At 51.3% G+C, this 24,858-nt stretch overlaps 1 protein-coding gene across 39 annotated transcripts in view; it reads right to left on the bottom strand.

Annotated features, from left to right (window-relative positions):
• TCF4 (transcription factor 4) overlaps positions 1-24,858 on the bottom strand; it is a 211,562-nt gene that overhangs the window by 64,581 nt on the left and 122,123 nt on the right. For 30 of the 39 annotated variants that reach the window (XM_080571847.1, XM_080571885.1, XM_080571848.1 and 27 more), the window contains 2 exons: positions 21,937-22,066; positions 21,463-21,512 (listed from right to left, as the gene is read on the bottom strand). The exons of 3 other annotated variants lie outside the window; for them this stretch is intronic. In XM_080571847.1, the coding sequence (XP_080427973.1) occupies positions 21,463-21,512; positions 21,937-22,066 (180 nt within the window). Of the gene's footprint in view, positions 1-768; positions 1,051-1,788; positions 4,544-21,462; positions 21,513-21,936; positions 22,067-24,858 lie in introns of those variants that run through there. 6 more of the 39 variants (XM_080571849.1, XM_080571857.1, XM_080571878.1 and 3 more) reach the window with 5 other exon arrangements.

The raw sequence follows: 24,858 nt of genomic DNA on the forward strand, positions 1-24,858 counted from the left end.
AAATTCACCAGCTTTTATTTGTACTGTTGAAGCGGTTTTTAAATCCCGGCTGTTGCTCCCGAGCAAAGCCCCTCGGTCTGCAGCACCCCCCCCCCGCCCCGCGTTCCCTCCCCGGCACCGGGAACAAAAGGCGAGGTCCGCGGGGCTCCGCCGAGCTCCGCGCACGGAGAGCGGCCCCCGGCGCCTCGCCCCGGGGCAGCGGGGGGGACCTGGGGGTGCTGCGGCCCCCCCGGGCAGGGCACCGGCAGCCGCCCCCCCCCCCTCCCGGGCGGCACGGAGCCGGCAGCGAGTTGGCGGAGCCGGGGCAGCTCGGAGCGCCCGACCGCCCCCCCCCCCCCCCAACCCTTCCCTGCTTTTCCCCAAATTTTCTTCTTCCCAGCCACGGCTCTCCCCCCCCCCCCGCCTCCGATATTTTAAAATACTTTTCCTCGCCGAGACCCAGCCAGAAAAGAAAAAAAAAAAAAAAAGCGCAGAAAGGGAAAAAGACAAAAAAAAAAAAAAGGAAAGAACCCTCCAGATGGCGAGCCCAAACCTTCTGCTGGGGTTATGCGCGGAACGCCCCGCGCGGCTCTCGCCTCTCCTTCCCTCGCCCCCCGGCCCCCCCCCAAAAGCTCCGCGGATGGGGACGGGGGGGGGGGGGGGGGGGGGGCTCGGGGCACCCCGGCCCCTTCGTGCCGCCCGCTGCCGGCCCCGGGGGGGGGTCCCGGTGCCCGGTGCCCGGGGTCGGGGGGGGGTCCCGGCGGGGGTCCCGGCGCAGCGCCGCCTTACCGCTTTGCCATTATAGTAGTACATCAGGGAGTTGCCGCCCATGCCGGGGATCGTGTACGCGCAGTACATGGTCCCGGAGCCTTTTTCCCCTCCGGTTCCCACTCTTCCCAACTTTTATTTCAAACTCGCTCGCCCTGTGTGTTGGTTTCTTTTTTTTTTTTTTTTTTCTCTTGTTTCTTTTTTTTTTCTTTTTTTTTTTTTTTTTCACCACAATTCCTGCACTTGCATGTTCCCAGATGGCCGGCCCGGGCGCGCTCAATATGCAAAGCAGGGCGAGACCATTCGCGGCGCGGGGGCGGAGGCTGCGCGCCCCCCCCCCCCCCTCCCATCCCCTCCTACCCCCCCCCCCCCTCCCCACCCGAACCTCTCCCGCCTCCCCGGCCCCGCCGCGCGCCCGCGCCCGCGCGCGCCGCCCCGCGCCCGCCCCGCGCCGCCCCGGCGCGCTCCCAGCCGGCCGCCCGCGGGGCCGCGGAGTCGGGCCCATTAGCGAGCGGAATACAAATGCGCCTAATTGCCTCCCCCCCCCCCCCCCTTCTCCTCCTCCTCCTCCTCCTTCTCCCCTCTCTCTCCCTCTCCTTTTTTTTTTTTTTTTCCTTTTTTTTTTCCCTTTTTTTTTTTTTTTTGGTTTAATTTGATTAAAAAGCGAGTGGCAGGAAGGGAATCGTATGATGCACATCTAATAACTCCGCCATCTGTCCGTGCTGCTGGCGCGCTCCCAGCATTGTGCGCAGCTGCCGCCGCCCGCCCCGCGCAGCCCCGAGCCCCCTCTCTCCCTTCCTTTGCACCCCCCCACCCCCCCCGGGGGCAAAAGGGGGCTCCGAGGGGGCCCGGGGGGGGTCAGGGGGGGTCGGAGGCTCACTCGAGCCTGCCAAATCGTGAGCGTCGCGGGAAAGGAGGGCCCCCCTGGGACTCGATCCCAAATGCAACTCAATCATTTGCATATGCCGAAGCAAATGCCATCCGAGCGTGCGGCGCTTCTCCGGGCTCAACTTTAATAATTCAGAGCACCTCTTGCCTTACCCCGCGCCGCGGGAACGGAGCGCACGCAGCATTCATCCCCGACAAAGGCACGGCGGCGGCGAGCTGGCGGCTTGGGCGACGGCAAAGTTTTCCCTCCGACTTCTTTCCGCCCGGCCCCGGGCGTTGTGGTTGCGTGTGCGTGGCCGCGTCGGGAGGGAGGACCGAGCGGAGCTGTATCTAACTCACTTGTTCGGCATTTATTCGGGAGCTCCCCGGAGGTTCGGGTAAACAGTCCTTGAATTATAATCACACATTTCATTCACATTTCATGCTTTGAGGATTTCTTCCTCATTAGAACGGCTCGTTGTCAATCCGACAAGAGCGCGTTTGTAACCTTTAAGCCACCCTCGGCGTGCGGTACAGCGGGCCAAAAATCCCAACCTCCGCAGGTCACCGTGCGGCGAAGAGCTGCACCCAGAGGGGAGAGGAAACGCGCCTCAAACCCCAGGGCTCCTCTCTTGGGAGCAGATGATTCACCAGCCCAAGATCTCTGCTTAACGGCACCGCTTTCCTACAAACGTAGATGGTGATGCTCCGGAGGTGAAAAATAACCGAGCGCTTTGATCGGTCGCTAAAAAAACCCAACGGCCCGCCTAGAAATGAAGGGAGTTCTTCCCTCCCGTGTTTGCAAACTGCAAACCGCGGCGTTCGCTCTCCCCCTAAAAGCTGCGGTTTCACAGCTCCACACAAAGTTATACAACGGGCATTACATTTTAGCGCGGATTTTAGCACCAAATCGGATCGGGTGGACCTTTAAATCATACAGCTTAATCACTTTTCTGCCACTGAGCAATCCTTGAACTCCAGCCGAAGACGCCTGTTCTGACCGGCACGAGGGAATCCTCCACATTTCTCCTGCTGATGCCTGCAGACCATGCACATGGAGAGAGACCAGGGCTCGGAAAAGCAACCCCTGAATGGTGCCCGATGTGTCACGGAAATGGCTGCAGACGATTTCGGTTTGTTTTCTGCAGCCTCGGCGTGGGGAACGGTCCGGCTTCATTTGGATCCTGTCACATTAGTGCTCTCGTTCTTCTGAACGGGAGAATTTCGGTACAAATGTATTGTACACGGCGTGATAAGAAGTTAATGCGGTTTGCAGGGAAGTAAGCCCCTAACTGTAACGGAATTCTCAACACATGACAATAAAAATTAATTACTTTACCATATCCTATTTGCATTCGACACATCCACTGCGATAACTGTAATGCATTTTCCTGCCTTGCTTGGGAACCTGTGATTGTCCCGGATATGTATTTTTTGTCCCTTTTTCAGAAACGGGAACGAATATCGGACATCAAATTCCTACTGCTGGTAGCAGCCAGAGCACTAGCGGAGGTGCACCCACCGCCTCTGGGACCCCAACACCGCGGCCCTGGGTGCTATTGGGGTCCCTGCCACCCACCTACCCCATGCCCTTGCCCTCCGGCTTTGGGGTCGCGGGCATGTGCTGGGAGATGGCCCCACCGCCCCTACTGGTGTAGCCTGTTGGCCGAGCGAGCCAACTGCTGAAAACACAAGCGGACTTATCTGAGGAGAAGCAGCCTTTTTAAAAAATCACATCTTTTTTGTTGGTGTTTTCACCTCCCAATGCATCTGGAGGCAGCGTACCCACTTCTGGGGTCCTCGCACTGCCCCGCACCGCTGCCAGGCGGTTGGCGCGTTGCACGCGGGCACGCACCTCGAAGCGAAGGGTCATGGTGGGCATTTGCGCTTTTCTTTCAGGGAAAGTACTGTACCCGGAGGGAATGCCACCACAGGGCAGGGGACGTAATAATGCATAAAACTAGAAAATGCCTACAAACTCCCGTGATGCGTTATTTCCTGATTTTCTACATCAGGTGACGTTCTTCCAGTGGCCTCGAGGTCACCGAGAGCAAAACCATCCACATGCTGCTCCTGGCCTAAGCATGTTCCCCATAGCCAGCAAAGTGGGGACCAACTCAGGACGGGACCAGCTGACACCGCAGGACACCCCACCCAGGCAGGCTGCCCGAAATCCATGAGCGGCGGGAGAAAAGAGGGGGAGCTGCCTAGAAATGCCCAGAGTTTCCTAGCTCCTGTGGTATCACTTCAGTGCGCTGGTATATTCTTTCCTCACTTCTCTCTTGCCAGAGCCCAGCAGCAAATTCCAGAAGAGGGTGAGGAAACCTTGGAGACGCCCAAGGAGGAGAAAAAAGAGCCCCAAGTGCCTGAGCTCCCGCGGGAAGAGGAGGCAGGGCAGGAAGCCGTCCTTTCCCAGCAGGGATACCGCAATGGAGGGCACCCCGTTGGCCCCGGGCGCGCCTCGGGTCTGCACAAAACACCAAAGCAAAGGACACTGAGAGGAGGGGAAGAGTCATGGGCCTGTGGGGACAGCGCCGCTGCTGCGACCGAGGCCCTACGACGGCAGCAAAGCAAGGGAAGCGGTCTGCTAGATGACGAGCTTGGCCACAAATTCCGAGGGATAATGGTGAAATCTCAAGTAAGACGACGAAAATAACCAGTATTCCTCTCCGTCTGGGTCACTTGGATAATCTCATCCTTCTTACACAAATCCTTGAGTGTCGTTATTAAAATGGACCCTGTGCGCGTGGGAGAGGTGGCTCTGCATCCCCAGATGCGATGGCTGAAGGGGAAGGGAATTTTGCCAAGCTGGGCCTTTTTTGCCCCAGATCAGTGACCAGGACCTCAGTGAAGAGGTCCCACAAAGGCGCTCCAGCTGCTGCCCCACCAGCCTTTCCCAACCAGCTTCTCCCCTGGTTAAGGAAAACAAAACAAAGAAAAGCCGACTGCAGCTCTTCTCCCCACAGCCAGGCCTGTTTTATAGGATGCCAGCTCTGAGCTAAAGGTTTCTTAAAATCACCGGCAGAGCTCGGTGAGAGATGTGCACGGAGCTGACCGGCAGGTACATAACCAAAAACCCAGCGAGCTCCTCGGGATGCTGAATAAACCACAAGCTGCGTGTGCTAGGGGTGTTGTCTGGCCTTGGTTTTGGGGGATCCCAAATCCACCGGAGATTAACCTGCTCAGCACCCAGAGAAGTAATTTCTTGGTGTCTCTTTTGCAGCTACCGCAGCTCGCTCTGGGCATTGACATTCCCCCTCTCTCCCTGGGAGGAGGTTCGTGTTCAGATCTTCGTTTGCCGCAGACAGAAAGCAGCAGAACTGCCTGATTGTACAGATGCTGTATGAATAAATCAGATCCTAAAAGCCGCCGGCTCTGAGAAGCTACTTTAAAACAGCCAAATGTGGATGCGTCTGCTTTAATAGGGCTGCCTACCGATGGCACCCCTAGTCGACCCCACAACGCTACGCCTTGTTTCCAGGCCTGGAGGCCGGGGGGACGCGTGGTCCCAGCACCGAACCGAGCTGCTCCGGCCCACCGAGGGGACAGAGGGCTTGGGGCTGAGCCGGGAAGCACCTGGGCACACTGCACGGGAGTTGTGGTCGCAGTCGTTTCAGTGAGACCGCATTTGCAACCCGATTTCCAGGCAGCAGTGGCCAGCTACAACTTGTAGGTATCGCTGTGGGTGCTGCTACTACCAAACTCTTGCTCCGTACGTTTTTATGTACTTCAAATGTCAGCCGGGCACATCTGCCAGATCCACAGGAGTTCTTACACAAGTTGCGCTTTCGGCGGCACAATCGCACGCACCCAAACGCGAGGTGCAGGGCTGGGCTGGGTGCTGTGGCGGAGGCCTGCAGCCCCACCGCAAGCTGAGGCTGCCACAACGAGCCAGGGGACGTCTCGCTAAGCCACGTTTAATCGGCCCAGCGTCAAACTTTTCTTCCTTTTAGCTCAAATGCTCCACGGACGGTACCGACCAGATAGCACATGAAGCTAATAGCACCACAAAAGCCCAGGCCAACCGCCTGCGCGTGGGCCTGCTCCACGCCGCGCGAGGCCACCTGGTTATTCTGCCACTTTCCCTAAAGTGCACCTCATGAAAGAAACCTCCGGCATCGAAGCCTACTTTACAGCTACTCTATTTTGAACAAAACTGTCTATCTAAAATACCCGGTTGCCACTCGGTCTATTTTTGGCTACGCTGCTTGCGAAAAGCCAAGAGAGACACATAAAACACATGGGCCAGGATTTCTCGTCGCGCAGAGGCACCAATGTCAATTTTTACCATTTTATCTCGAGCGTCGGAGCGTTTGGTGAGCTCTTCTGGAAAGCCAGAGCTTCTCCAGTCACCGACTGCAGGGTGATCTCAGACGGCACGTTTTGAAGACTCTGATAGCCAAGGAAGAGAGCTGGGAAATGGGGGCTCTGAGGCATCAAACCCAGGCTTTAAAATCTCATGATTTCGTCTTTTTGCGGGTGGCAGGGCGGCTGACTCGGGATATTTGAACCTTTGAGGTTAGCAACGCTGCGATGGCTTCTCCACAGCCCTCTGGCAACATAAAGAGGCCTGAAAATGCTCGTACGGTGGCAGCGGGGCTTCAAGGCCCAGTCAGAAATAGTGCCGGCACGGGCTGCAGGCCGGAGCCTCCCACTGGCCTCGATTCAGGATTCACCACAGAAATTAACAGGAAAATTGTTTTAAGGATCATTTCCGACCTTTTCTATGTGTCCCTAAGGCACCGGGGGTGAAGAGGTGGGAGGTTTGGATATTTGGGAAGTTTGGTGTCATTTGTCCCAATACGAGATCCAAGATGCCCAGTATCTACCCTACAGTCTGGAAGCCCCTGTGGAGGTATTTGGCAAAATAAATCAGCAGTGATGGTTTTTTACATTTCAAAGGGTGCTGAGCAGTTCACTGACAACAAATCTGTTTGGATTGTGAGGGAAGTCTTTGCTGGTGGAGTAAAACACCAACTGTAGCCATCGGTGTTGTAGCTACTGTTGCTATTCCCTCACCGACAGGTTTCCCTAAGTTCTCGGTCAACTGCTCACCATCAGCAGGAGCTGCCAGTACAAACTAAATACGTGTTTTAAGCACAAGGCAATCAAGGCCCTGGTCTTATATTTGGTCTTTAGGAAAATAAAGCATGCTATAACATAACGATTTTCATTAGGAACAATATATATTCCCCCACATGGGTTCAGTGTTTTATAAACGATAAAAGACCTACTTGAACCGGGACTTGGAGAGGGAATTTATATACGTTATGCTCTTGCACAACTCTTTTTTAAAACAATACAAGAGTTCAGGGCTCGTATACTCGGAGCTATTAGTACTAAATACAACCGAGAGCATTTCCAGAAAGTTCCCTGGCTGCAAAGCGCCGCGGGGCAGGCAGGGCCGTGCCTAGGGCTGGAGATGCCAAAGTCCCTTCCCCAAATCCCCTTCCCATGGGATGGGCACCGGGGCTCTGTGCCTGGTGCTGGCCCCATGGTGCTGATGGAAATGGGATGGCAACTCTCTAGTAAAAGCTGCAGCGTAGGCCAGTAAGGAAAAAAAAAAAAGTGGAAAGAAAAAAAACAAACTTGTGGGCACCATGCAAATGGCCACATGGCTAATTTTTATGGACCCAAACTTGGTCTTTTTTTAAAGAGTCACATGCAGCAGTTTGTCTACATAGTAAAACGCTAACAGAGCTGATCAAAGCGTTCAAAAGCGTTTCTCACTAGCCTGCTCTCTGCTAAATGATCTGCAGGACTGAACATAGATGTGGGATCCTGCAAACTCGTATTCTTTCCCACTCTGCCACAAGAATCTGCGGAGGGAGAGAAGCGCTGCTTCTCATTTATTGCACATTGCCATATGGAAGGCTTTTCAGCTGTTACATAGTTAGGCCTCGCAGCCCCTCCATCTAGCAGTTAAATATTATTCTGTCACTATTTCCCTTTGTACAGACGGAGAAGGCAAGCTCGGAGGGGCCAGGGGTTGCAATCCCAGCAGGTCAGCGGCGCGTGGGGCCGCGCCGGTCCTAGGCACTTGTCACCTCGGAGGAGGACGAGCGCTTGCATGGTGGCACCTCGTCGCCAAGCCCCTGCTGTCATCCCCACGGAACCCAGCGCCGAGGGTGAGGAGCCCGTACGAGGTGTTTGGGGTGAATTTGTGCCTGTACATGTTTTGGAAAAAAAGGGTAACTCTCAGTTTGCCCACCCGTGCCCATCACCCTCACTGCTGAGCAATCCGGTTTGGTTTTGCTGCTGGCTGCCAGGAGGGGCACGGCAAGCAGAGGTAAAATGGTTGGTCCTGAAGACCTCAAAGAAATAGGATGCAGGCAGATTTGAACCCTCTTCTGGGAAAAGACCCAGCCAGGTGGAAAGGGCACGGCGAGTGCTCCGGCTTCAGGTCTGGATCTGGCCAGAGGTGGAGCTCATGACACTGCGAGGCTGCTCAGAAGAAAGCAAGGAGGGCCAAGTGCAAGGCTTTCTTTAAAGCTACTGCTCAAAGAAAGAAAGAAAGTATCCAGAATAATGGATATTTAAGGAAAGGATCCAGAATAACGGATATTTAAGGAAAGAATCCTGAATAATGGGTATTTCAGGACCCCGAAGTGTTACTTGGTGATTCCACCCACCAGCCAGAGAGTTTCCTGGTGCCACCGGGAGGACCAGGGCTCGGGATTCCCAAAGGCACACACCAAGCACGGTTCCCTCTGCCTCCCGGACTGCTGCAGCTGGCTTTCTGCTGTGCCGGTGCTCCCACGACCCGAGCAGGACAGAATCCGAGCACCGGCACCGAACCCGCCCTCGGTCTCAGCACCAGCCGGCCGCGCCGGACCGGGCTGTAACCATCGCTAGCATTTTTGGTTCTCACGGTCTTTTTTGTTCTCCCTTTGCATAAAATCGTTTTGTGTCTCTTTTTTTTTTTTTTTCCCAGGAACATAGCCCGGAGGAGGGAAACTGCCGGGTATCCATCTTTTCTTGGAGATCTTCAAACAAAAGATGTTCTGTGCAACATTTAGCGTCAATTTTCCCATTAAACATGAAGAATTCAGCTTTCCGACTGGATGTTAACCCTTCGGATAGCACAGCTGGATTAGATGTGACAGTGGCGTTAAAGGCAGCGGGCTGAGGCGCTCGGGCAGCAGGTGCAAGGGCCGCGCTCCTGGACCTCGGGCGCTGAGCGTGGCTCTTCCACGACCCAACCGTGATGGGGCTCGGCAGTGAAGGTTTGGGCGGCTCGCTAAATGAGGGCACGCTAACGAAGCAGCTCCTAAAATGGCACAGGGGGGGTTGGTGTAAGGTGCGCGCGGGGCAGGGCCTGAGATGGCAGCGCACGCCGCACCCGCTCAGCGCCGGGCTGAGTTTGCCGAGCTTGGCCCGGCCTTACGATATTTCTTTTTGTAGATTTGTCCCCTAATGGTTTTTGAACATGCTTTTGCGGTTTCATACCGAATCGCACGGTGCGGGAGGATAATTAGGGGTAAGTCTTAAGCAGTCTGTGTTCTTCTGTGATTAGAGGAGAAGTCTGCGAGGTCTTTGGGCACTCTGTGTTTTATTTTTACCATGTAAAATCCTTCGCGATCCTTTGGGTGTTTGTACCTTTGGTTTCACTGGGCTTTTCACAGCGAATATCGTGCTAAAATCTATCTCGCAAACTGACTAGTTGGACTAGAGATGCCAGGATGCTGGGTCTTGTGAAACAAAGTACGGGATTTTGTGAGCACGCGGGGTCATGCAGAGGTTCTGCTGGGTATTTTACATCAAATGTGCAGGTGGTTTATTTATACCTAAAATGCACGCACTTAAAACACGCAGCAAGCCAACTGCAGACACACACGTATTACAGAGCGAATCTCTCGCTGCAATGACACGCACACTTTCCCCGCAAACTTTTCTTTTCAGCAATCCTAATTAATACTCAAAAGCGCGTTCTCAGCGGTGAGGATCCAGATGCCGTACTAAAAGATGTATCCTCACCCCACGGCCCTTCCGAGGAGCCTCTGCCATCCTGCGCTGCGCCAGCACGGTGCAGAGCCAGAGCCAGAGCCTGGCCCGAAGGGGTTACAGCCTGGGCAAACAAAGACAGCCAAAAAGAAGAAGGGAGCTGAGGCACGGAGAGGTGAAGGGGATCGCCAGCAAACCCTGCATCAAGGAGCCTGGGGAGCAAGATCCAACTTCCCTGGTTCTGTTTCCTAACACTGTGCCATATTCCCATCGACTGCTCAAATTCACACTTAAATGCCTAACACATGCTAGTGCCAACTTCTATAACAAAATATGGTTATTTGGAGGGCCTATAAAACTGCTGCTGCTTGAGAAGTGGGTAACGCGTAGCCAAACGAAGAAGAAAATCAATTGCTTGCTGATAAATACTGTGTAGCCAACTCTTGGGATTTTAGCAGGAGCTCTGCACTATTTCCTGGGTTTTGGTTGCTTCCTTTTTTGTTTTTCCCCAAAAGCCTCATTCCAAAAATTCTGTAATTAGATAAAAATTTGGACTCCATTAAAAATTTTCGTTTCAGGCCCTTGTAGCTGTGGGCAAAACCTGAAGGTGTGATCGGAGCAGAGCTACAAGTTCAGGAGGAAAAAAAAGAGAAGCAAACACAAACCCATTACGTTTACAAATGTCTGCCAAATTCGGCGTGCCAGGGAGCCAGGTCAGGATTTTTGACACGCATCTGGAGGTCGGCAACTGTGCCCTGGTCCTTTCCAAGCCTGGCGGAACCGAAACCCCCCCGCACAAGCCCTCTGCGCCCCAGAGCCCCGGCTCGGTGGCACAGACCTGGCGGGGGCGAAGCTGTCCCCGAGCAGCCCCCGGCCGCTGGAGCAGGAGGGGTGGCAGCCACCAGCAGGGCTCTTCCCTGCCCACCCGCTCCGGGATTTTGGGCAGGGCTCAGCAGTGCTTTAGGGACCGCTGCAGTAGGCATTATTTTTGCTCTTGGAACGCCCTTGATTATTTACTGCAGTAGCCCCAGCAGAGGAGCCTTCAGCCATGAATTAAGCGCAGCTCGTTTCTTCAGCCCGAAGAATAAACCGCAAAATGCACCTCGCGTTTGAAACTCTTCCTCCAGATATCACCCGCTAGGAAAACCCGAGGTGCTGCCTAACGTTGGGGGCAAAACAATTCGGGAACACTCTCCAGTAACACAAGTTGTACTAGAAATCCAGGCGCTGCAGCCCAGAGATTGGCAACGAAGTGGTTAACAGACATATGCTGTATAATTAGGAGATGCATTAATGATTATGAATAGTAAATGACTTGGTGCAAGGAAAAAATCTAGTCAAAAGGGACATGCACCTATCTTACATGTTTATTAGAAACTGTATATAACTAGAGAATTCTGCTATTAAGAATCCTGCATTATTGGTGTAAATACTTCCAAGGGTACATCAAATTGTAATCTTTCATACGACATCCATCAAACCAGGCTGGAGATTTTGACAAACATTAAACACAGTAAGGAGGCAATTATGTATGCATGATTTAATCTGCAACTAATTAATATGCAAATTTATTCATATGTTAGTTACTAAATTAAAAATGCAAAGAAGCCCTTATGGTGATTCTCAAAATTTTGCACAAACAGAACATTTAAAATATAAGAAAAAATGAAGTTTTTTGGAAACCTGCGGCATACTTTAAATCTTTGGAAACCTGTTGCACCGAGATGGTTCAAAAATATTTACTTAAATACCGGAGGAAGATAAAAGGTGTGTTAATTTTGTGCTCGAACGTGGTGGCACAAAGGTTAAGCAGGAATCTCGGCAAGTCGGAGGAGATGTGCACTAATTATCAAACAAACTGTATTCCAGACCCAACTCCCACAGCCTGCAAAAAAATAAAAAAAATAAAATTCAGGCTCGGCACAACCCGGTCATCTCCCTGGCGTTTTGCTGCGTCGGTGGACGGCTGGGTGCTGGGCACAAATCCACCCGGACGCGGGCTGGGAGCACGGCACCTGCAGCCCGTGCTTCCGACGGTCACCGACACAAAAGCCCCCGCTCCTTGTTCACCTGGGTAGGCTTTTCTGTTTCAGAAATGCCTTGGAAAGATTGCAAATAAAGGGTGCGAGGGAACTAATTGGGTGAAGGCGGGCAGAAACTGCCTTTAATTCTTTTCCAGATGCATCTTCAAAGCAAAACAAGGAGGCAAACAAGATGCAGGCATTTCAAATAGCTCCTAGAGCACTGCTGCAGCTATGATTTGGGAAAGCTTCTACCCCCAGTAGGTAAGCGAAGAACAACAACTAGGTGCGTTATTCGAACACGCTCTGCGTTTTTAAGCTGGATGTAGAGGCACACGTTTAACGTGCCAGAATTTCCTTTCACTCGCGTTCCCAGGGAGAGCCCGGTGCTTTGGGCACGGCTCCGAGACGAAGCCGGGGCAGAAACCTGCACACCAGAGGCGCAGGTCGCGCACACAGGCTGGCCCCTAAGTGCTTCCAGGTGCCCTCCTGGGCCACTGAACTCGCCCTGTGGCCTCTGTTAGCCCTGCTCAAAAGCCAGAGGTCGGCCGCCAGCCCCGGCCCCGCGAGCTCTCCCTGCTGGCAGGCGCCAGAGCTGCCAGAGGCCACCCCTTCCCGAAAGAAGGGGGAAAACCACGAGGCTGGAGTGGGAAACTGCAGCAAAAACGCTCGGAAAATACAACCAGACTCGGCTACACGTGTTTAAATCGACTTCGTCGCTCCTTGATAGGTGCCTCTTGATTTTTGTTTAGGCCAGAACTGAATGTAAGGCTTTTAAAAGCTTAAACGTACACATTTATGCATTCATTACACAGTGTTAAATCTAATTTGTTCTTTTTACTGTCACAGGAAGCACATGTTTAAAGCAATCTGTTTCCTCATATGAATGCTTTCCTGTCTGTTTGAAAAAAATTGCAACACACTTTACCCCAAGTAACCAAGAGGTGATCATAAATATCCCTAAATAGCATTAAACAGATATGAAAGACATTAACACTTCCAGAATGCCAAAGTAGTATTAAAAAAAATTCTAACAGATGCTCCTAGGTCAAAAAGTGAAATGTGTGTTTCCTGAAAAAACACTCTCATCAGAATCATAAATGAACTGTGAGTGGAGAAATGAGGTGTTGCAGAGCAAACGAGAGGATCCTTTTGGTTAAGGACTCCAGCACACTGGTGCCAAAGTGTGGTTGCAATAAAAGAGCCAAAATGAAATGGAAGAGAGCTGCAAACCGACATCCTCTGCGCTCCACCAGGTGGCAACGGCGCTGGCCGGGGCCGGGGCCGGGGCCGGGGCAGGAGCACGGTGGCTGCGGCCGGGGAGCGGTGGCGGTGTGGTTGGCCTCCGACCAAGCTGCTGGACTTCTCCTCGTCACTTTGCGGCCTGCATTTGGCAGGGCGAAGATGCTCTCATCTGGCAACGGGCTCAAATCATGTGTAATGCGCAAACGCGGCCTAAAATACCAACGTTACCTAAGGCCTGCTTGCCGCGGGGCTGATGGGTGCCGCTCCCTGGCTGCGGCGCTGGGCGAGGCTTTGATGCGTGAGCGCCACGCGCCCAACGGGCCTTTGTGGGCACCTGAAGTGTGCAAGTCTTCTGTATTTGCCAGAAAAAAACGCAAAAATGGGTGCCTTGAAGCCTTTGACTGTTCATAGCGTGGGGAGGATGGCCTTGCGTGGATGCTGCCTCTGAGACACCTCCCACCGCATGTCCAGCATGCGGAGGCGTCCTGTCCGTGCCCTGTCCGTGTCCTGTCTGCGTCCCCTCTGTGTCCTATCCGTGTTCGGGTGGGCTCAGGGATCTCCAGACCCCACGGGCAGCTCTGCCTCCACGGCACGGACAGAGGCACCAAAGCCGTGACACGCACTAAATGCGACACGCGGCGCCAGCAGGTGGGCGCGTGGGATCACCGCAGCGTGGCCGCAGGGAGCTCTGCGAGGACTCAGAAAAAGGCTGTTTGGGGGCACTGCCGTTTTTGTCCGGCTGAAGCGGCTGGGCACAGCTCGACAGGGCAGGGACACCCGTCCTGCTCCTCCGGGAGGAGGCCCACGGGGCCCGAGGATGAGAAAGCCGAAGGCAGCGTCGGGCACGGCCCCAGCGTCCCCTCCGCGGTGTCCCCTCGGCTCGGGTGCCGACATCGAGCGCGTGTTTGGCCTGTCGAAATGCGCTGACGGCCATTCAAAATAAAATAACAATAAAAAAACAACCAGCCATTGTAGGCCGCCTAGGTTTTGTGCCAAGAAACTGTCAGGGGAGCTTTGCTATGCATTTAACAACGTTAATAGTTATTGGAGCTCTCTATGCCATTTTTTTTTTTCTGTTTTCGCTATGCTGATTTTTTTTGCACGTTTACTGCTTCAGCGTAAAGGCAAAAAATACTCTGGAGCAAAAAATAAATGTTCCTTTGATAAAATACACAGACTCGGTTAACAAATGCCCGCGAGTCAAAGTGCAAACGTATCAATCCTGACAGATTATCTCAAAGTTCCCTAGATAACTCCACCACCGCCGTGCTCTCCCCTCCGCACGCTGCATCACCCTGACCCCGCGCCCAATCAGTTCTAAAATGGAAGAAAAACTTAAAGCAGATCAAATAAACAAACCCCCCCCCAGCCCAGGAAGCCGCCCTTCCCTAAAACCGACTTGGAAAGGCCTGCTACGAGATAGGGTTTAAATGCTTTTTTCTTAAATGCTGGACTGTGCTAATCAGAGATCTGAAGCCACTGCAGTGCTTGTAACGAACACCATCTAGAGATAATATTTAAAGAAAAGCTGCAAAATCAAATCGCTGCATAGAGATATTTTTTTTTTCATCTCTGAATGCCTTTTACTAACAATTAGCCTTGAATTCAAACAGAAAAAAAATTAAGTGCTGAGTTTTACACTTGTGAAACTCGGCTTAATTTCCAACTGAAAAAAAAAAAAAAAAGAATTACAAATTACATAGCTGTATAAAGGAGGAAAATAGAAGGCCGGGCAATTTTAATTGTGAAATTAAAAATGTGTGCGAAGTTCAGAGCGGGGTGAATGGTGGCAGGCTCCAGCACACACATTGGGTTTCCTCCCCAGAACGGAGCCCAGCGCCCTGCGAGCCGGCCCCGCTCCAGGCGCCCCGAAAATCCCCCCTGCACCAAGAGGAGTAAATGCTGCTACGCAGAAGCGGCAATTTGCAAAGAGCTGCCGTAAAAACAGTGCTATCTACCGTGTCTAGTTTTGCCCTTTCTGGAGGCACACAGAAATCATCCGGATCTGTTGGCCAAAATGCTGTGTCCATGAAGGAAAATTGCCTTCTGCACTACCTCCAGTACTCTGAAGAGGGAGTCTATGCTCAAGCTAAACAAAAAACCCCACTAATCCCACACCTCTGTTACCAGCTGGCCAGCGCTATTCAGTATGGGATTTTTTATAATTTTTTTTTTTTTTGAGTCCAGGATAGTTCAACATTTAGAAGTGTGTGAATCGTGCAATAAAAGTTTTGCCTTGAAATACAACGTAATGCCGAGGCCTAAGAAAAATACCCCAATCACACAATTCTTCCCGGATCGCTTTCTCATGTTTAAGATATCCTGTGCGATTTTACCAGAAACTAAAAACTAAGCAATTTTTATCTGCATTTCACTGCGTTTTAATCTATTTAAAAACACCACCACCAGAGCATTTTGTCTGCAAAATGTCGTCTTAGTCCTCCGGGGTCAGCGAGCAATTTCAGGTACAGTTTGCAAGAGAAGCTCTTTTAACCCACCCCCTGACTGCTCGACAGTAGGGTTTAGTAATTTGCTTGGTTTGACTTCATTGTGCTACGTGCTAAAGATGCATTTCCCGATTTTATTTTTTTTTTTAAAGCAAAAAGCAGAGCTTGGCCGTAACTGGAAGATAGCTTGGTGGAGCTTAACACGGTGATATTTCTCATATGGACAAAGCCCGGCCCGTAGGGTGGTACGATTTACGTGGCCGGACAGCGGTGGGAAGGAACAACAGCCAGGGAAGGGACAGCAGGCAGGGAAGGGACAGCAGGCAGGGAAGGGACAGCAGCCAGGCCATGGCCCCAGAAGCCAGGGGACAGAGGGATCCCCTCAGCCCCAAGAGAAGGGCGGCCGCGGCCCGGCCGGGATGGATCAGCCAGGGGAAGGGGCAGGCTGCTTCTTACACAGGCCCTCCTCACCTCCGTGGGCTCCCAGCCACCAGAAGTGGCTGAATTACACTGAAATATTTTCACGAAAGTGCCCGGATTGGCTCCTGTTACCTCCTCAGGCCATCTCCTGCCCCTCTCGGCTCCTGTTACCTCCTCAGGCCGTCTCCTGCCCCTCTCCCTGAGCTGTCAGCCTGCTCCCAATGAGTCCCCCCAAATCTCCACAGATTCCTGCTTCAGGAAGGCCAGCTCCATCCGTGGAGGCCTGGCCGCAGCTGGAAGACCTTAACATGTCTCCTGGGAAGCTCTGCGGCACCCGGGGCTGAGGCAGGGCCCCAGAGGTGCTGGCAGCGGGGACGGTGCTGGCATCCCACAGCCAGGCCCACCTTCTGGTAAGGCAGGTGGCGGCCAGAGACACGGGGACAGCCAGGGACGCCGTGTTTGTTTTGGAAAAGTCCCACATTAAGTCGGGAAGGGAAATTCTTAAGGTTGTGTTTTTTCGCCTGAGGTAGGAAGCCTGCAAAAAGTCCGCACAAAAAGCACAAAGGGTGCTTCCTCACCTCCCAGCTACTCCAAGGCTTCTCCTGTGGAAACCAGAATAAAGCCGTGGAAAAGCTCCAGGTGGCATCCCAGTAGTGTTTCTCTTTCCTTGCTTTTTGGAACAAAGCAGGTGTTTCCTTAGGACGTACAACTGAGTCATGCACTTCCTTATCTGTCTGGTTAGCAAGGTCAAAGCCGGTACGCTTCTAAACACGCAGCACAGCAAGTGCAACGAGATGGCTCCTGCCCAGGGGGGACACCTCGAGTTAAGATGGAAGAGAGGCTGCTGCCATTACAAGAGAGGCTGGGGAGATTTTACCTGCTGGTTCTTCAACAGAAACGGTTGTTCAGTTCCTCTTTTCTCCTTTAACGCACCAGAGATGACATTCAGCTTGTCCCACCCTTTATTCTGGCTGTGGTGTCTGATGACTCCCCCATCACCTGCCTTCAGGACAATGCCAGCCCAGCTCAGCCATACCTTCCCTGTCCTCTCCATTTTGCAACCCTTTGCATTTTGCTCCAGGGGCAGAGCAGCGCACGGGGTTTCACTTCGGGCTGCAGCTCCCAGGCCTGCTGCAAAGACCGGACAACCGCAGCCACCGACTCCTCCCGCGGAGCTCAGGGAAGAGAGCCCCCGGTGTGCTTGTAAGGGAAAAGAGCGTCCAAGGAGGAGGAAAATTGGAAGTGAATGTGTTGTGCCATAAGGACTGTTTGCACTCCTTGCTAGATGACAATTGGGCCAAAGGAAAGAGGGCTGGCGATGGAGGAAACACACAAGCTTTAACCAGCCGTGCCCCTGGGAAGCCTGGCCCCAAAGAAGAGCACCTCAGGCCGCAGAAAGCTTCGTTCCCAGGCTGCCCGCCTGCCTCCACCATGCAGGGCTCGAGGGCACTGTCACAGCCTGCGCTCCCCTGAGCTGCTCCAGCCCCCGCGGCCCCTTGGTGCGGCAGAAGGCAGCCACGCGCCGCCCCACAGCCATCCTGCTCGGGATTCGATGCTCGGTGCCCCTTCAGCTCCGAGCAAAGCCACCGAGCACTCGCACCATGCCCGCAGATGACTGCCGTCCCAGCACCAGAAGCTCTCCATGAAGGCTTAACTTCTGAGTTATCTTTATCTATCCGAGTTATCTCCGCCGGAGCTCTTCAGCCTGTGACCCAGCCTGGACCCTGCCCCTTGCAGCCAGGACGTCTGTGAGAAGTACCAAGGTGCTCTCCAGCACAAACGCCAAGATTGCTGTAACACAAATACCCATTTCAGACGGACGGTTCCCGGTGGACTCGCTCTAGAGCTGAACTGGAAAATTATTTTCACTCCACAGCTGAAATTAAACCGCTCAGCCTGTGAAAGGCCGGCCGTCGGTGCCTCGCGCTGCCTGTGCACCTTCCCTGCAGTGGCCAGCAGGAGCTGCTGGACCGAGGACTGAAGCAGGGCTTTGGTTTGTGCCCGTCACAGGGCCACGCAGACAGCTCCCACCCGGTCCCTGGTGGCTCTGGGGGCCAGCTGGTCCAGGGCAGCTTGCTCACGCCCGGCTCTCACTGGTCAAGGTAAGAAAATGCCAGAGCACTTTGCAAACGCTTACTGTGAAAGGTCACGTGTGATTAAACCAGCAGCAGCCAAAAGGGGGTGAAGGCTTCAGGTTAACGGTTAAAACAACAGCAAAACCTTTGAATGAAGTTTAAGGGGAGAAGATAATCGTACAGAAGAGCAATTCTGATTGCACAATGGCGATGGCAGCAGCTGACACCGTTCAGAACATTTTACCAAATGGTCGCACAGCTCGTCACGAAGGAGCTGCTATAGCTGCTCCGTAAAGTTAGCTCCTGCCCGCAGGTCCGCGCCTCAGCGTTCACGTGCCCTCAAGCTCCTTGCTGCATAAACACACGGGCCAAACCTCGTCTCTTCCTAGGAATACAAGTATTATTGTCGCACCTAGCAGCCTGGGTATGGAGACACCACCATGCTAGAGCTCTGCAAGCCACGCGGGTACTCAACAAGGAAATCAAATTTAACCGTCAACGCTCATTTTTGCCTATATAGCCGTGCGTGTATAGCCTATATAGCCAGGGGGCTCAACCCCAAATGCCCCAAGCTCGCCGCCCTCTTTGGGTCCCAATTTTGGGAACTGGAAGGGGTGGCATGGGGACAACCACCCGCACCCACCCCACGTGGCCGACGGCATCGGCTTCGTGACACCCGGCGTGGCTCCGATCTGAGTAGTTTTTAAATGCTGATTAGCTCCCTAGTTTAATTTACTTTGTTTGCAAAACTCATAGCCATTTCTTATCGTAAAGGGGAGCTGATACAACGTATTTATTACCATTTATCATTGAAATTTTTATAAGACTACTTATGAATTAATCAACAATAACTGCTTTCTCCAACGCTGCTGCATTAATCTCCATATCCACTGCATAAATCACACAGAGAACAAGTTAATATACATATTTTAAGAGAAATACGGCAATATTTCCACCCTATCAACTAAGTGTATTATCATCTAGTTAGTCAATTTATAAACGCATATACTTTATCCAGCCCCATAAATCCTGGCAGTTCAGCGTGACACGAGCTATCAGCAAAACACAACCTGACCTTTTATCAGATACTCCTGCTGTTTGAGACACCTAGGCGTGCATTGCTTCACGGGAAACGGATGATTCATGATGTAACAGAGACGACCAGGCTCAAACACGCATCTGTACGGTCATGTAGGAAAAGCTGGATTGCTTTCAGAACCAAACCATTCCCATATTCACGTTATTGGACTTGCAGATTAATTTCCTTACTCTTGGAAGACACACCTATGGGCGATTAAAATATTGGGGCGTGCCTTTCTGCTCTTTTATTTCCTCATACATTGTACATCTCCTTAAAATCGCTTCAGATATTTAAAGCGCATGTTCTACTTGGAGATAATTGACTGAAAAATAAAAATACTGTTAAAATAGTTAAGGAGTATTGAGCTGTGGAAGTATTTCCGTTCTGTACAACAACAGCATTCAGACAAAATTAAAGGAAGCACACATTTGAGACTAATCTGTGACAGACACAAATTGCATTTCATTCTTTTGAAGCAAGAAGCAATCCATAAAAAAACTTTTGCGGCAGTTTCAAATCCCCGAATGCTGACATTTCCTACATCAGTGTCATCACTCTTACAGCAAGAGCAGATAGCGGGTACCGTTCTACCGAATGTATCTTTTAGAACGCGGACGCAGAAATATTCACGTAAATGTCCTGAGATGGTCACCTCTCCGCTGAGAAACATCGTAAAGCATAAAATAAATGTGTACGTTTGTCCCTGACGATGCCCGAAGGAAAAAGCAGCGGTCCGGCACGCGGTTACGGAGCCAGCACAAAGGACTGCACAACTCAGCCCTCGACGGGGGCAGGCAGCCAGGGCGCCGCATGTTTAAGTGGTCACAGAGCTCCCCTGCGCCGCCAGGGCTCCGTGGGATGCTCGGCGCCACGGGCTGGCCTCGAGCCGCAGAGAGCTGCGGGGGACAGAGCACGCGAGGCTGGCAGGGAAGGCAGGGAAAGCTGAAGTTTCGTCGAAATGAAATCCACCTCTAACTTCAAGCGCAACGGTGCCCATAAAGGCCTTTGGGGGGGGATATGAGCTGTTGCTGTAAAGGGCTCCAATAAAAACCCAAACCAAAAAACACACCGTGAAAGACATTTAAAATACGCACGTGGGAACTTATTTTTAATTAAAACAAACTAGTATTACTACTCTACCGGAAACTTTCACTTGAGAATTTCCATATTTCAACAACGATAAATAGATTTACGCTTGTATTGTTCGCTGTGATAAAGCTTACAATAATCAATTATTAAATTGCAATTAAATTAGGATTTTCGTATGTATTTTTCTCTTTTAGACTGCAATCTTTTTATTTATAAAGTGACCGGTGATGAAACTACTGCTTAGCACATTCACTGCGGTAACTGAAGCTTTAAAAGTATGCTGCTTTGCAAACTGCAAATTTAGTTGGATTTACGGCAAAAACAGAAAACCCATCTGAGATTAATATGTCAATTTGTTATATATTCTGCAGGATTGATTGCCACTCGGCTCCTCCTAATAACCAGATTTATAGGTAAAACAACTACAGTTAGCAAGTATGAAAAGGACGCTCTCCCCTCATTAGCGTTTTCTTTTCTGTTTGCAGATATCGATAGGAAAATACGTATTATGTATTTTTAAAGCAATGGTGGAGAAAAAATTAGACTAAAAATAGTAGAATGAAATGCAATGCTAGAATGAAATGTAATAGTAAGTAGAATGAAATTCAAAACACTACTCGATGTTTTATTTACTGAAATGTCCTATCGTTTCTTTTAAAATCACTATTTTATAAATATATATATTAATGGTTTTAAAAGCAAATGCTTTCAAAAGATGCAGTTGACCATGGTACGGCTTTTTCAGTAAAAAAAGAAACACAAAACAAACTACAAAGGTTTTACACCGTCACGAAGAAACGAAAACTAGGAGGACGGTTGTGCGGAGCGGGAGACAAAGGGCTTCACCCAGCCACGCAGAAACACCAAGTCCCGACCGCGCGGCGCGAGGGTTTCGAGACAAACACTGAGAAATCCGCACTTTATATGGACGGCATCCACGGCCCTCCTCACAAAGAGGTATCGGAGAGGTTCTTTCAGATACCTGGGAAAGCCCTGGGTAATTAGCAGCTCTCTCATTATGCCCTGAGCATCCCCCAGCGCCCCGGCAGCAGCTGGCTCCCGCCGGCGGACACCTGGTGCCGGCCCGGCAGCGCCCGCTGCAGGTACGGCCGCCCGCCGCCCTGGCGCGGGAGCGAAGGCACAGCGCGGGCTGAGACCGCGGCCAGTTCTCGCGGACCCTCCCCGCGCACCTCGCTCCGCGTGCGAACCCATAAATCATCCTCGCAGCGACAGCGCCGCTGGCCGGCACGTGAAGCTCGCGCCCGTCCCACCAGGCGCGCGGCGGCTCGGCGCTTCTGCCTCTGGTTCGCGCCGCTCAAAGGCAACGTGACCCACGCACGCTCGTCCCCGCCGTGTCGTCAGTCGCCTCGCGGGCTGGACGAGGCCCTACGACGAGGCTCAGGACCTCTCCTCACCTTGCCCACCACCTGTACCGCTCGCTACAAGCGCCCGCGAGCGGCGTGCCCGTGTCTGCCTGCCCCCCAGCAAAGCGACGGCGCGGCGGCGGGCGGGCGCGCGGTACTTACTGAGGACGGCAAACCTGGAGGAACTTTCCGAACTTTCTTTGTTTGTACTTCTGAAAAAAAAAAAAAAAGATAAAACGGTGTCTTCGTAAAGACGGGCTTTTTTTTTTTTTTTTTTTTTTTTTTTTCGCCAGCGAGGATTTCTAAAGAGCAAGCCGCCTAATCGCCCTGCCCGCGGCTCCCTCCCGGCTCCCAGCGGTTTGGGTAGGGCGGAGGGGTGCCAGCCTCCTGCCCACCCCGGCAGCGCTGCGAAATTGGTCATATTTTCACCTCGAGCGTTAGGGGCCTTTGTTTTCGCCTCACGCGGGTCTGCTTTGAGAAAGCGACTTTCGAAGGCTCCTCGCGTGCCCCACAAAGAGGAGCGGCGGCGGCGGCAGCGAGCCCTGGCTGCGCTGATCTCCCCGCGCCGTCACGCGGGGCCCGAAGCGCTGCGGTCCGTGGAAGCGGGGGAGAAGCGCCGAGCACGAAGTCACTCACCCATGGAGGTGCTGTGCAGAGGCCTCCGGCGGGGGTTATTGCTGGAGTACTGGTAGTACTGGGAGCCCGGCTTGCTGGGGGAGAGTGCCCCGGGGTTGCCGATGTCCATCTCCCCTCCCAGGAGACTTTGCTAAAAGACGAAAAAACACACACGTGTGTGCGCGTGCATGTGCAAGTTGCCTTTCCCCATCATTAGCTATTTCTCACCCCTAAAAATAACACGGCAGAGAAGCCTTCATAAGCACCCGGAACCCTGAAACCAGGACCTGCCAACATTTTAAAGGCGGCATCGCAAAAAATTTCCAGCTTAGCATTTTTACTTTTACTGGGAAACCGCAAAGTAATTAATTTAAAATACGATTATTTACATTTAAAGGAGACTTATTGCCTACTTATTCAAACGCAATCAGTGTTTTAAAAACTTTTGGAGCTCCGTTAACCAATATATTTGAGAGTCATTTAGTTTCCTCGCTGCAAACAAGACAGTTAAGCGTACAGATTTAGCCATAATAAAACTGAAGGGAAGGAAAAAAAAAAAAATCCTGCTGTTGACAGTGCGGTTGGTTCGGAGTGCATGAAGCAGCTTCATTGTCTGTCCCCACGTCAGGCAAAATTCGGAGAATTAAACGGATCACGTTTTGCAAGATGAAAATCTATACGGCAGGCTGTACATAAAACGTGAGCAATGCGTGAATATAAAACTGCGCGTTAATAATATTTTTTCGCAATGCTATCGGAAAAAAAAAGCACCTCTGAAAATCCCAAACAATTAACGCTATTGTACAGCAGCCGCAGTAGCAGCAGCAAAGGACTTTCAATATATCCATTTTATGCCTCTACCATTAACTAACAAGAAGCATCCCGGCAAGCACAGAATTTCCTCAGCTACGAAAGGCGCCTGGCTCCCCCGAAAGAGCAGCAAACGTTATCTGACCACCACTGAAAGAAAAATTACACATCTTTAAGAGACTCCGGCAGAAGAACAATTTCCTGAGTAATGTTCTATTTGCTATAAACTACGTGGAAACTTACCCATAATATATAAATCCCCTGATTATACTCTGCATTGAACACATTGTTCTTTTAATTATTCTGATACGCAATAAAACAGGTGTAGATACCACCATTTATATTAAGAACAAATTTACCATTTAATAAAGAAATTTTAAAATTAAGTACCAAAAATCTAACTTTATCGTTACTTGTAATCAACTTTTACTGACTGAACTAATTACTGTACTTGATAAAGTACAGAATGTGTTTTCCCTAATCTAAATTCTAATCACCATGTCACTCACAACAGACTTAGTAATGCTTCACTAACACACTATTCACATGCAAAATACTCTAAATAGGCCAATTATGACTCTGCCCCTGTTCCCTGGTTAACCCGCTGAGAACTGAAAAATTTCACAAGGCAGTCACCAACTAAAACAAAGGCTCCTTGTTTTAAATTAAGACAGTCTTTTTGATTCCTAAATAGCTCAACAAAGTGGCATGTCTTCTGCTGAAAGCAGTTGGTCAAATATGAGCCATGAGCTGGAAAATCAGAAATTAAAACATCCTTCTCCCTTTACTGCACTTCTAAAAACAGCCGAAGATAACTTTTGCTTCACGAAAACTATATTACTTTTTTTTTTTTTCTTTTTTCCCCAGAGCAGCTAAACGAAAATCGCCGCCGAGGTATGGGCAAGCGAGCCGTGACGGACGCGGCCCCAAACCCCTTCTTGGTGTGCAGCCCAGCGTTTGGCTCTGCAGACCCCTCGAAGACGTCAAAAATACAGGCACGCCAGTCAGAAACGTACTTTTTGCTAATATCTTTATGTTTAGCTCATGTCTAATATACACCTGCAATGACTACGCTCCTTTTAATAAACAACACCTGCACCGACAAAAAAAAAAAGGGTTGCAAGTCTATTGCATAATGGCAAAGAAATATATGCAAAAACTCTTTGGGAAAAAAAAAAAAGAAAAAAAAAGGTTATCAATTCATTGTGAATATCCTCTGAAAATAAACGGGATTTTATTGAACGTCTCGGAGCATTTCCGAATGAAACAGTGCTAACCACAAAAATCCTATTCAGTCATATATTTTTATCACGTATACGTTTTAACATAAAGACAGACCTGCTAAATCTGTGCATGGTTTATCCATATGTCGGGTAGTCTGAAAGACTTACAGCCATCAGCTGTATAAATTCCTATACCCAGCCTACTAGATTTAATTTGATTTAAAAAAAAAAAAAGTCTATACGACAGCGTTTGCAAACTATTTTAGATTAAACAAGATTCACTTTAGGAGCAGAAAACACACACATACCCTATGTTGTTTTTGTTTTTTCATCCAAACGTTTCTCCCTCTACAAAGATGCAGAGGTTTCTACGGGGTTGGGAAAAAAAAAATGAAATCCCAAACTTGCGTTATTACATTAGGAGTAAACAGATGCGCCAGTCCTACGCGCTGCCCGCCTTTTGTTTGTTTAGCGATCGAATACTTCTCGTTGCCACTAGTTGCACTTCACAATGACCATTCATTCCTCTTGACCTAGCAGGTAGGTGCTGAAATGCGGGTGACGGCGGACGGGCTCGCGTACTTGCGGCTCGCCACGCGGAGCTGACAGCCACGGGGGCTCGCGGCACGGGCACGGCGGTGCCCACGGGGCTCCCCGCGGCCGGGCCGGGCGCACGCGAGCGCCCGTGCGAAGCCTGCTCCTCGCTCATGCCGCATGTCCGCCTCCCAACAACTTCGGCACGGGTGCTGGGCTACAGGCGGCTTGCGCTGCCACAAAGACTGGGTTTTCTCAAACGCGTCTCCCAAATTTTCCGTCCGGAGCGTCGCGGGCTAATTTCTTCATTCGCTCCCGAAAAGCGCCCGAACCCCCAGATAGCCCAAACCAGCCAAGCACCCTGCTTTGTCTGGCA

The sequence above is a fragment of the Anser brachyrhynchus genome, assembly GCF_964034855.1.
Source record: "Anser brachyrhynchus genome assembly, chromosome: W".
In the NCBI taxonomy this organism is placed as follows: Eukaryota; Metazoa; Chordata; class Aves; order Anseriformes; family Anatidae; genus Anser; species Anser brachyrhynchus.